This window comes from Lipotes vexillifer, unplaced genomic scaffold, assembly GCF_000442215.2.
Source record: "Lipotes vexillifer unplaced genomic scaffold, Lipotes_vexillifer_v1.1 scaffold253, whole genome shotgun sequence".
Classification (NCBI taxonomy): Eukaryota; Metazoa; Chordata; class Mammalia; order Artiodactyla; family Lipotidae; genus Lipotes; species Lipotes vexillifer.
The window spans coordinates 3,660,417-3,672,957 of NW_006780322.1; the positions used below are offsets into that span (position 1 = coordinate 3,660,417).

General features: G+C 39.7%; 1 protein-coding gene across 1 annotated transcript; it reads right to left on the reverse strand.

The window, feature by feature from the left end:
- Window positions 1-51: 51 nt before the first annotated feature.
- On the reverse strand, window positions 52-8,227 carry SNRNP27 (small nuclear ribonucleoprotein U4/U6.U5 subunit 27). The gene is made up of 6 exons (XM_007453416.1): window positions 8,188-8,227; window positions 7,069-7,189; window positions 5,789-5,901; window positions 4,900-4,979; window positions 1,420-1,484; window positions 52-453 (listed from the first exon to the last, which is right to left on the reverse strand). Exons 1-6 carry the CDS (start codon window positions 8,219-8,221, stop codon window positions 399-401), a joined length of 468 nt encoding a protein of 155 aa, XP_007453478.1. The 5' UTR covers window positions 8,222-8,227; the 3' UTR covers window positions 52-398.
- Window positions 8,228-12,541: the final 4,314 nt, after the last annotated feature.

The window sequence follows — 12,541 nt, forward strand, 5'->3', positions numbered from 1 at the left end:
TGTAGGGAGATTCTTTTACCTAGTAATAAAATTATCAAGTACAAAAGGGTAAAAATATTGCTTTATTTGAGAAACTTACTTCCAAATTACTCTTATGTGTTTTAAAAAGTCATAAAGAGCATCCAAGAAGAAGACATACACAGTTTCCATAGGAATAAGGACAAAAAAATGGGGTTGATGATTGCCCCAAATGAAATTTCCTAAAGGAAAAAAATGTAATATTTAACCTTTTTTTGAGGCAGGGTATGTGAACTACACACATCATAAATAAAATTTTCTTACTTTACAAGGAGGAGGGACTGTGATCCTGTTTTTGATGCATATTAAATACAAAATACAAAATCCACTGTTCTCATCAAGATGAGGGGAAAAAAAATCATTCTTCAATATTTCAATTCTCATGCAATGAAATCCAAAGGTCTGTTGAATCCACCTTTTCGATTCATGTACTGCCTATGAAGAGAAAATTTATTGTCATTAAAAAAAATTCTGGATTCGTCTTATAAAAGAAGTAATCACTTGCTTCAGAAATTAAACCTATAAACCATTTTTAAAATGGCAAAGTCTAGGGCAAGAAGTGTTCAAAGTCAAAATCCAAATAGAGGTACAGAAATATACTTTCAATATTATTTGGGAAGATTCTACAGACTTTAAAAAAATCAACTGAAAATCCATATATTTTAGGTAACCCTAAACACCTAGCTAGTTTAAGGAAATAGAGAAGAGTTTCAAAATACACACCCATCAAGCAAATCTGATTTCACACTGTACTAGCTCTCCCCATAAGACCTTAATTGAAGGTAATTTTACAATGGACTGTTGATGATTCTGGTACTTTAACTCACAGCAGTCTCAAATCACATTATTCATATTCTAAATTAATTGGAATTATCAGTCTTTTATCAGTGATAAATGTAGATAGAAAGGCAATGTTTTAAGATGTCTTGACTTTTCCATTCATTCAGTGAGATTTCAAGTATGGATTGGTTTGTTCTGTGGTATTAATAAAATATACCTATATTTAACAGAAGGATATTTACAGTTGAAATCCTTATACAATCAAGTTAGGTAAATAACTCAAGAGGAATCTATTTTAAAACCTATAATTATAATGAAATTAAAGCCTAAAAACTTAAGACTATGTTATTTTGAAGAAAGAACTACTTAGAGCCCTAAAATATTTAAGCCAACTACCCTTCTTTATAATAGTTACTAGTTCACATGTAAATGGGAAACTATTTTAACATACAAGAATATAAACAAGGAAGATTAAAACAAGGGACAATATGGAAACTATTAAAGTAAGGGACTGTTTGGAAAACTGCTACATTTCCTACAAACATCATTATCCCATAAAAAATTCTTTCCCAAGCATATAATTTACATTAGTTCAAACATAATAATGGCAGCTATGCATACCTATACTTCCTCTTCTGAGACACATTTATGGCATAGGCATTTACAGAGCCATCCACCTTTTTCCCCTGGAGAAAAGCAAGAAACAAAAAACAACACACACACACAAACAAACGAGCAAACAACACACCAGAGAAAGAACATATTATATGCCTTGATCATAGAGCTGCATCCCACAGACCCTCTTAAATGGCAAGATTCATTTAAGCATGAGGTAGTCCAATGAGTGAAAGAATTTTCAGATCCTGATGATATCCCATGATCTCCCAAGCGTTATAACTCTCTGTTCACATTTTTTATAGTCACACATAATCAAATAAACCAATATTCAAACCAACAAACACTCATGGTATATGTATTATGTGCAAGACATACAGGGAAATTGGGTAGCAGAGCGTCACCTTTTCTGGTCAAAGAATTCTTCAAAACCAAATACAAGTTATGGATATTTTCTCTAGAAAAATCCATTCACAAAAATTTAACTTATGACCTTAACTGATGGCATTCTCAAATCAGTCACCATTCCTATCTAAATCCCATTTCTTACATAGGCCTTGAAGTTTTGATTTTTAAATCAAGAATCAGAATAACAGATGCTAATGTTGTATCACCTGTATCTCGGACTTTTTTTTTTCTTCAGTAATTCCTTTATGGGTCTTTTGATTCAACCTATTTCCCTTGCTGTTCCTCATGCCTGAATTGCCTTCCCAACTCCCATCCAATCTTCAGCCATCTGGTTCTTATGCATCCTTCAAGGCCCAATTCAAATGATCCAGTTGCCAGGAAGCACCCTCTTCTCTAACTCCCATAGAATGTTAACTGTGCTTTCCTCACAATACCCTGCATTTTCTACTCTGCATGAACATGATGTATAACATCATATACATGTTATTTCCCATCAGACTGCAAGCTCATATGGAGCTTGACGGAGGGATATGGCTGTGAGTGACCTTTGCAACTGTCACATCCTAGGCTACTGCACTTGCAGGTACTCAGAAAATGACTGTAAAATGTATGAACACTGCCAGTTAATGCCACCATGAGTGCATGTGCAGGAACACACACATAACCTCCCTCCCCTATTATTACTCGTGGGCGTGTACCCTGTTTAGCATACTTATTAGATAGCTGTGTTAGGCCAAAAAAAAGGATTCTTATCCGCTGGCATGCACAGGTGAGGTATATATTTGAGGGTGAGCTAAAACAAGTATATTTGGTCTTCCTTTTCTATTCCTGTTTTCACTGCATTTTGGGGGCCGGGGGAATACTGAGTAAATTACTTAAGGTGTATTATTTTAACCTCCCAAGAACAGGAGGTAGGCATGACTTGGAAAAAAAAAAGTAAATGATGTTAACCTTTTTACTAAGTTCAATTACTAAAGGCTTTCTGATTTTTGAAAACTATTTGCAGAGTTGTATATTATTAGCTCTCTTCTCATTTACATGCTGGAATAGAAAATTAATAAGCATAACCAAACTTTGAAACTTTCTAGAATGCTAAAATGGAAGGGAAAATAAGTGACTACATTGGCATATGAAGAGGTTCCACCATAGATTAATGATGAAATATCACAAGATACACATTACTGAAAAATACAAATGAGCTGAGAGACTTTGTAACTGATAGTCATGAAGCCAACTGCATACGAATTAAGTTAACATCCTTGTAGATGTCATTAAAAAAACAACTGACATCATTTGTTCTTGTGGTACTCCATAATTTTTATGGGATCTATAAATTCTCACTTAATTTCTCCTTTATACACAAACATTTAAAAGACTACATTTAAAAGTAGTGGCTCCATCTTTACATCTGATTCTCAGGAATTTCAAACATAATATCCGGCAACAGTAAAACCAAAAGAGAAAAGAATTCTAATAGTGAAGGTCCTTCACTATTCTAAAAACAATAAAATTTAGTTGTCTCATTTTGGAGATATTTTTATTCACCCAACATATGTATTAATAAATACATATTTATTATGTATTTATTGAATAAAATAATGTTCTTTTGAATAACAAATAAGGATTTGGTATATTCAAGAAAAAAACCTGAGACATAAACTGCATTAAATTCTAAAACGGGGTCAACATAACCATTTATGAGAACAAGAGCGCATTCTTAATTTTCTCACCTCGTAACAGTCATGCCTCTGGTACTCCTCATAGGTCATACACTGTCGTTTAAAAAAAATACATGGGAGCCCCACATAATCACATCAGTTAGAAAGAAACTCTTATAGCACCTGAGATTACCCCACTCCATTCACAACTCAATGGAACACAAGATTAGGGGAAGTGGATTATTTTTGACAACTCTCCTCAAAAATTCCAACTTCAATTTGCAAAATTAAAAGGACTTAAAATTCTATAAAAGAAAGTTTTTAAAATATATTTTCTCTCTCTCCACACATACTCTCCCTGCCTATCCTTACTAGCTTCCTCTCTCTATCCTCCCTTCTCTCTTCATTCAATTTCCTCTCTCCCTCCATTTCCCCTTTGCCGTACTTCCCTATCTCCCTATCTCTCTCCCACCTCCCTCTCTTCATCTCCCACTCCACAATCCCTCCTGCTTTTGCCTCCCCTACTTCCTTATTATCTCCAGGATTATGGTCAGGGCTAGAGAGCATTCAAACTCCTGTCAACCCCTCTTCTGAGCTATGAGATATGCATGCAACTACGCGATGCCATCTTTATCTGGCAGCTGTGCTTCGTTCTGTTTCACAGCATTTCCCCTTCCTATAATCCTTTCTTTGGTTAACCCTATCAGCCTGACACTTCACAGTCATCACTGACTACTCACCTCCATCCCACCACCACTAACTCTGGTTCCTGAATGGTTCTCCATATTCCAGCCCCTCTTCTCAGTTCAGGCCTTCATCATCTTTCACTGCACGACGGCAGTTCTCTCAGCCTCCCATTTGTCCTCCATGAAGCCCCAGATCATCATTCTAAAACACACATATAATCTGTTACTCCCTTGCTTAAAAACCACTGCTTCCTCTCATCACCTAAAGAATCAACTCTAAGTTCCTCAGCATGGCTAAGGATATCACAAGCCTTCTGCGGTTTGCCTCCCACCTCTATTTCTAGCCTCATTCGTAGCCACCAGCCCACCAACGTGCTTTCACTAGTCACTGAATTTGAAATTCCCACAATACTCTATGCTCTTTAATGCCTACATGGCATTGTCATGAGCTTTTCCCCCTGCTTCAAATGATCGTCCTCCTCTTCTTTGTCTGATCACCTCTACTGGCCCTTTAAGATCTAACTCAAATATCCCAGGCAAATACTCCCTGAATTCCAATGGCAGCTCACCACTTCCTTCTCTTTGCTTTCAAATCCCTTCACACAGATAGTTACTGTCTTCTAACAAAAAACTTGTATCAATGGAAGAAATTACAAGTGATAGTAAAAGAATATGGAATAATGGGACAGATCAGTTCAAATAAGAATACTTAACTGGCTACATGTTTTACTTACTTTTGTGGAGTCAAAGGAGGCAAATCCCATTAACTTCATCATTTCTATTTCTTCCTCTGTTTTGCCCTCCAAGTCTTCCTCTACAAAAATAAGTGACAAAATTTTAAACTCTATCATTCTATACGTATAAAAAGAGAGGTGGCTTACCAGCAGAGAATACACTAAACAATTAGCTAAAGACTTGAGTTTAATGATAGAAACTCCTCAATTTGGATAGCATATAACTTAAGGGGCAAGGAAGGATTGCGCTCTCCATCCTCCATCATAAGAGACTGCTTAAAAGGACATGCTTGGGGGCTTCCCTGGTGGCACAGGGGATAGGAATCTGCCTGCCAATGCAGGGGACACAGGTTCGATCCCTGGTCCGGGAGGATCCCACATGCCGCGGAGCAACTAAGCCCGTGCACCACAACTGCTGAGCCAGCACTCTAGAGCCCGCGAGCCACTACTACTGAAGCCCACGTGCCTGGAGCCCGTGCTCCGCAACAAGAGAGGCCACCACAATGAGAAGCCCACGCACTGCAATGAAGGGTGGCCCCCACTCGGCAACGAAGACTCAACATAGCCAAAAATAAATAAATAAGTATTTTAAAAAGGACATGCTTGGAGGCTTTAGGAAGGACCACCTTTAATATCAGACAGAACACTAGTTTTGACGATACTTCCAAAATATAATATTCTCATGTTTTTAACTGTCCTTGTATCTAGAGCATCAGATAACCAGCAACTAAGGTACAATTAAAACAACATCTCAAAACTACATGCAGTGAACACTATAAAAAACTTAATAGTTAAATGTTCAAAAATTATACTTTTATAATTTTATCATAACTGAAGTTATCTAAACATGGCTGTACTTTTCCTACAGTTATTTATCTAATAACATTACCAGTTATCTGACGTTCTTTGCTCTTTGTTTCTTTTGTTTCTTTCTTCTCCTCATCTCTTCTTTCTTTTAGTCGAGAAGGGGAAGGAGATGTGGATCTATGTCGTCTCGGGGATCTAAAATTTAATAAGTAAAAATGTCAGAAACAGAGACATACCTGGCGACTTGTGCTGATGAGCACAGATATACATGAGTCCCTGCAAGGTAAAGGCTGAACAAAAGCCAGGCTCTAGAGCACCAGGAATTTGTTCCCCAAAGCAGAATGAGGAAGAAGTTTCTGCCTAAGCCCTGACTGTTAGCAAAAAATTATTTATTGTTTAATCATCAGTTACACTCAGTATAGCTAGGGCAAAGAAATTTTCTGTAAGGCAGAAAAAAGCAACGAAACAAACAAATGTGTCTGATGCTTATTAAGAATCAGAGACCAAGGACTTCCCTGGCGGCGCAGTGGTTAAGAATCCGCCTGCCAATGCAGGGGACACGGGATCGATCCCTGGGCCAGGAAGATCCCACATGCCACGGAGCAACTAAGCCCGTGCGCCACAACTACTGAGCCTGTGCTCTAGAGTCCGTGAGCCACAACTACTGACACCTGCGTGCCTAGAGCCGGTGCTCCGCAACAAGAGAAGCCATCACAATAAGAAGCCTGCATGCAGCAATGAAGACCAAATGCGGCCAAAAATAAATATATAAATTTATTAAAAAAGAAAAAAAAATCAGAGTCCACTTCTAAGATTCTTCCAAGATCTCACATTCTGTTTTTGTTTGTTTGTTTGTTTGTTTTTTGCGGTATGCGGGCCTCTCACTGTTGTGGTGCACAGGCTCTGGAAGCGCAGACTCAGCGGCCATGGCCCACGGGCCCAGCCGCTCCGCGGCATGTGGGATCTTCCCAGACCGGGGCATGAACCCGTGTATCCTGCATCGGCAGGCGGACTCTCAACCACTGCGCCACCAGGGAAGTCCTCACATTCTTGATTATATACTTGAATAAATTATTATCACCAAAAGTAAATTAAAAAACAAGACAAAAATACAAAACACTTATTTCTTACTCTTGCTAAGTGCTTTTCATGTATTATTTCTCATTTACTCCTCACGGCAACTCTACTATGTGGAATGTTATCAACCCCATTTTATCAATGGGAATGTTAGGTTTAGAATAAAGTGGGATAAAGTTCCCCTCATTTCATGAAATTATAAGTGCCTTTGTAAGTGATAACAACAGAGTCAAGCGCAGCGACTACAAAGCTGTGGTAAAACTTCTGGTTATTTTCTGCACTTACCTGGAACGTCTTCTGTGCGGGGATCGAGAGCGGCTTCTTCTCCGATCTCGCTCTCGGGACCGGGACCTTTCTCGGCGCCTGCGTTCTCTCTCTCGGGAGGTGGACCGGGACCGCCTACGCTCTAATATAAACACAAAATTGTAGAGCCGAAAATTACCTCCAACATCTACTGGATGCTGCGCCGACCAACAGTAATATAATGCGCGCCATTTCTAGATGTCACATTAAAAAAGTAAAAAAGACGCATGAAATTAATTTTAACAGTATAGATTTAACCCAATATATCCAAACTATTAGCATTTCAACGTGTGCTCATTATAAAAAAATGGACACTTTATTCTTTCTTTTTTCCGCATTAAATCAAGGAAATCCGGTGTGCATTCCACACTTAAACAGCAGCTCTCAATTCCGATTGAGAACATGTTAAGTGCTCAATAGCCCTTTGTGGCTCGAGGGCTCATTTAACTTTTAAGATCAACCCTGATTAGCTAGGTGATAAAAACTAACGAGGGGGCAGAATCGAGGGACTACTTGACATCTCCCGATCCAAGTCCTGGCTTCTCTACCTCTCACTGCCCACTTCATGGGCCAGAAGACATTACGAGGTGAGCTTACGAGGTGAACTCCCTGCACGCAAACTCCTAACCATCAATTTCCCTACTATAAACTGGGAAGGAAACCTTGAGCATTTAAGAACCTGGCGGTATCACATGCTGAGTGTTACGCAGTGTGGCATCAATTCTCACTTCAGTTTTTAAAGGTAAGCAATATTACCCCCAATGTCTATGGGAACTCGGACGCAGGAAGGCTGAATGACTTGCAATCGGTCACCCAGAAATTAGGGGAACCGTGGCCTGACTCTACATTCCCCAGCCACAAGTACAACAAAAGTTACTGTATGAGGGTGACAAAGGGTCGGCGAAACCCCAACTTAGGAAAAAAACTGCCTTCAAATCCGAGGGCTGAAGCGTGTAGGGCCCAGGTCTTCGTTCCCCATCCACCACCTCTCTTCTAATCCTGAGAAAAGGTCCCCCCTCTCCGCGGCTCTTGGACTGGGAACAAAAGGGAGGACGGGTCTTCGACCGAGCCCCAGACCCTCAGAATTGCTTCTAGACTCACCCCTCCGCGGGGACCGGCTGCGGCTGCGACCCATTCGGAGTCCTCCCCAACCTCACGCCGCCCCGGAAACGACTGTGCAACAACTTCCGGGAGGGCGGGGAACTGAGCTTTCCCTGCATCCTGGGAAGCGTCGAAAAGAGTCGCCAGCGTTCCGGCTTCTAAGGCAGGCGGCCGGTGATGCGCTTGCGCAGGATCACGGGGTCCCGGCCCGATGCCGCCTCTTCCGAGCCCGGAGTTTTTGTTGAGAGCGGAGTTATCCTGTCTGCTCTTTGAACCCCCGTTTCGAGGTGGCTTCCCTATCTTCTTTGTCCACGGTGGGCGTTAAAATGTGTTGCCTGATGTTATTATAGAAATGTCTGGAAAAAGCCATATATAAACCACCCTAACACAGTTCTCATTCCTCCCCACCCCCCATTTTTCTTTCCGACTGTCTTGTCCACATGCATAAAATATTTCATACCAAACCAATTGTAAACATAGCATACGCAAATAGTTTTAAGTCCACCCGGGGAAGAACTAGGGTGGGTCAGGAGGCAGAGGGGGAAAGGGGAAAGAAAGTATGGTTGAGAGCTTTTATTGAGTTTTGTGGGAGGGAATAGCAGAGGCTGGGAAGCAGGCTAAGTAGGTTTAAGACTGACTAGTTTGAATAATTAGAGCGGGCCTTGGGATTTAGGGGCTGTCCAGAGCTGTTGTTACCTGGCCCTGGGGTCATTATAGCAGAGGAAAAATGCCTTGGCTTGTGGGCTTGATAAAGGAGGTGGTTGGAGAGTATGGGCTTTCCCCTGGCTGGTTTGCGTATGAAAGGCACACTCAGAAGGGGAGTCTTTTGCTATCTCTAGAAATTAGTTAGCCCTAGGAAGGGCAGTCTCAGCAAGGCCCCAGATGTCAAAACAGCAGAAAATGAAAGAAGTAAAGGCATGATTAATACAATTATTCACACAAGTGTTAATTGCACACCTATGTGCCAGAGGATTTAATCAATGAAAAAAACAACTCTGCTCTTGAGTAGCTTGCAGTCCAGTGAGGGATACAGTGTCAAGATGCATTGAGAGGGGCAGAACAAGATATTATGAATGCACATAAAGTGGGTACCTAACTGGTTTGAGGGGAAAGCTTCTCAAGAAAAGTTTCCAGGAGGAAATGATGTCCAAACGAGACCTTAGGGATGAGTAGAAATTAGCCAGGTCAAATGGGGTGATTTTTGTGGTGTGGACAGGTGGAAGAGATTGGGCAGAGGAGACTGCATATGCCAGGGAAAGAGGCAAGGGAGCAGACAGGCTAAAAGTAGAGAACTAAAGAAGTATGGCAGCCACCTAGGCAGCAAGGAGTGAAATATAAACACAAGACTAGAAACCTTGTAAGCTATGGTAGAGTTATCCTGAGGCAAAAGCAATAGCCTTTGAAGGGCTTTGAGGACGGGAGGGAATCACATTTGTGTTTATTCAGAGAACACTTTGGGTAACTGGAGACTTGACTACAGGAGAACACCTAGGGAGGATGGAACAATAATCTAGATCGGAAACTCCAGTGGCCTGTACTAGAGTATTATCAGTAGGTAAGGTGAAAAGTGGCTGAATTTGAGAAGTAATTGATACAACTGGAAAAACTTGATTTTTGGAGGCAGAGAATGATAGAATTTTAGATTCAACAATGACATCCAGGTTTCTGGTTTGTGCAACTGGGTAGATGGTAGCATCATTTGCTAAGGCACATAATGTTCAGATCTTGGACATACTAATCTGAGGTGCCATTCTGAACATCCAAAAGGAGATGCCAACTAGATGTGTTCTCTGGAGCTTGGAAGAGAGATCTAGGCTGATTTTTTGATTCCAAAAAAAGGAATCGTCAGAACATAGATGTTCATTTGAAGCCATGAGAGTGCATGAAACCACCCCGGGGAGGCTGAGAGAAAAGGGCCTGGAGACAGCTAGAGGAAGAACCCCAAAATGAGACTAAGGGGGAGCCAGAGAGAGAGAAGGAAAACCCATTGAGTGTGAGGTCAGAGAAGTTTTAAGAGAAGGCTGCTGTTTTTAAGGAGAACAAAGCGGTTAATTTTAAATGTTAAAAGGAATGAAAAAAAAAGCCACATCTAACCTAAAGGATTTAGCAACAAAGTCTTTGCTGACTCAGTTTTAGTGGACTTGGGTTGTGAATGGCTTTTGCAGTGGAGAGAGAACTTGTATAACCTTTTGGGTTTTTTTTGGCTGCACCACACTTGTGGGACCTTAGCTCTGCCACCAGGGATCGAATCCAGGTCCATGGCAGTGAAAGGCAGTGACAGCGGAGTCTTAACCACTGGACCACCAGGGAATTCCCTGCATAACCCTCTTGAGAAGTTTGGCTTATGCAGGGCAAAATATGGCAGTGGGTGGAGGTAAATGTAGGTTTTTCAAAGATGGGAGAAACTTAAGCATGTTTAAAATATTGGTGTGAGTATAGAGGGAAAAAAAGCAAAGTACAGAAGAGAAAGAAAAATACCAAAGGAGTAAGTTTCCTAAAGGGACAGCCCTGAGATTAACCACAGGCAGGAAAAGAAGTGGTATGTCTCTAAGTGGCTCCTCCCCCTTTAAGATGTGGGATAGAAACTGTATTCTGCTAGGGCTTCCTTATTTACTGATCAAGTTGCCCGCTCTCAGAATGCAGATTATCCAGCACTGTATCTGGAAGAAAAATCCTGTTTTCAATACCAGAGTTTCTCTCATTCTAATGGCCATTTTAATGGGTTTTGAGTGGAGTAGGGCTGGGGTACTGTCAACACTTGTAGTCACACTTGCTTATAACTTCCCTCCCCAACCAGACAGCAATTTTTCAGTAAAGGCAAGCTGTAAAGTATGTATGTACTTTACATAAGAATCAACATTAACCATCTGTGATTCTGGCAAATGTACTATTTTTAGCCTTGGTTAAACTTTGTTTTACCTCTTCTAGTCCTATTTTATGTAAAATCACCAGCCTTTACAAAAGTATCCTACTTGATCATTACAAATGGATGCATGTTGTTGAGTCAGTAATTGCCCCCCCTAATTTAGATGCAGTCTGACCACTAGTTAACAGTGATTGATGATGTTTGAGGTTTGTTTGCTTTTGTATCCCTGTACCGTGGACTTTGGAAAGAACTGCAAACTCTGTGGTTGGGATGAAACTGTACAATGACTTTTGTTTTTTAATGTAGTCAAGTGATTTAGGTACACATTCCTTGAAATTATGATTCAACACATCGTTCTAGGTGATTGACAAGTTATCTACCATTTGCACCCCTGGCTCTATTATCCTTTCTATCTTTACATGGGTTCATCTTTAAGTGAATACAACTCCTGACATAGTTTCAGCGTTAACAGTCCAATATTCTAGATCACCTTTGTTGGACAGAACTTTCTGCAATGATGGAAATATTCTATATCTGCACTGTCCAATACAGTAGACACTAGTTACATGTGGTTAACTAAGCACTTACAATGGGTCTAGTGTGATTGAGGAAGTAAATTTTAATAAATTTTATTTAATTTTAATTAACTTAAATTTAGATAGCCAAAGTGACTCTTGGTAACCCTAATTTTGCATTTGATGTTGAAATCTGCTCATTAATGATGGCAAATGGATCCTATTTAAAGACTTGAAATGCGATAAAATGTTGGCTGCTAAACACTTGGTTAAAAAGCTAATGACTACAACATTCATTTAATTTTGCCTACCTTGCTAAGTTTCAAGCCAAATTTATTTAAGAAAAAAAAAAGGAAAGGTACACTCATATCTCTCTTTAATAATTAGCATGGAACTCTAGAACATTTTCTCTTAAGGACCTCTTCTTTACTGATAGCCAAGTAAAAATAATTATTAGTGGGTAAATATTGTTTTCTAGCCCCTGCAGCTTAAAAAAAGACTTGGCAAAGGTTATAAGGCAAAAGCTGACAAACACCTTCGTATATAATAGTTTATATGATACTTCAGCTGACACTTTTAATACTTTATTGAAAATATTCCAATTATAAAGAATGAAAAGTATGCAAACATTAAAGTATTTGGTAAGAAAACAAAAGCAGATCTTTACTATCAATGTGAAGTACTAGCTGACAATTACCAGTTTCTCCAATGAGAACACAACCTACTTATGACTGAACAAATATTTATTTTATCTGTGAATGACATAAGCAATTTGGCCAGGAAACAAAGAATGGACAGGAACCATATGTAATTCCAATTTGATCAATTCATATAAGTGAAATGAAATAATTTTACTCACTAATATACTCAAATTTTAAGTATCTTTACTCCCAAGATTTGGAAAAATGCAATTATTCAAAGAATTCAATTTGTTTGGTATTTATTTATATTTTTTAATATGTAAGGGTGAGGA

What these genes read in the sequence shown, in the direction of transcription:
- SNRNP27 (XM_007453416.1), bottom strand. Translation starts at nt 8,221, where the DNA reads ATGGGTCGCAGCCGCAGCCGGTCCCCGCGGAGGG. An exon ending in CAGCCGGTCCCCGCGGAGGG is followed by an intron (nt 7,190 to 8,187) that starts GTGAGTCTAGAA and finishes TGTTTATATTAG; the next exon opens with AGCGTAGGCGGTCCCGGTCC. An exon ending in TCTCAGAAGAGGAAGTATAG is followed by an intron (nt 454 to 1,419) that starts GTATGCATAGCT and finishes TTCTCTTCATAG; the next exon opens with GCAGTACATGAATCGAAAAG.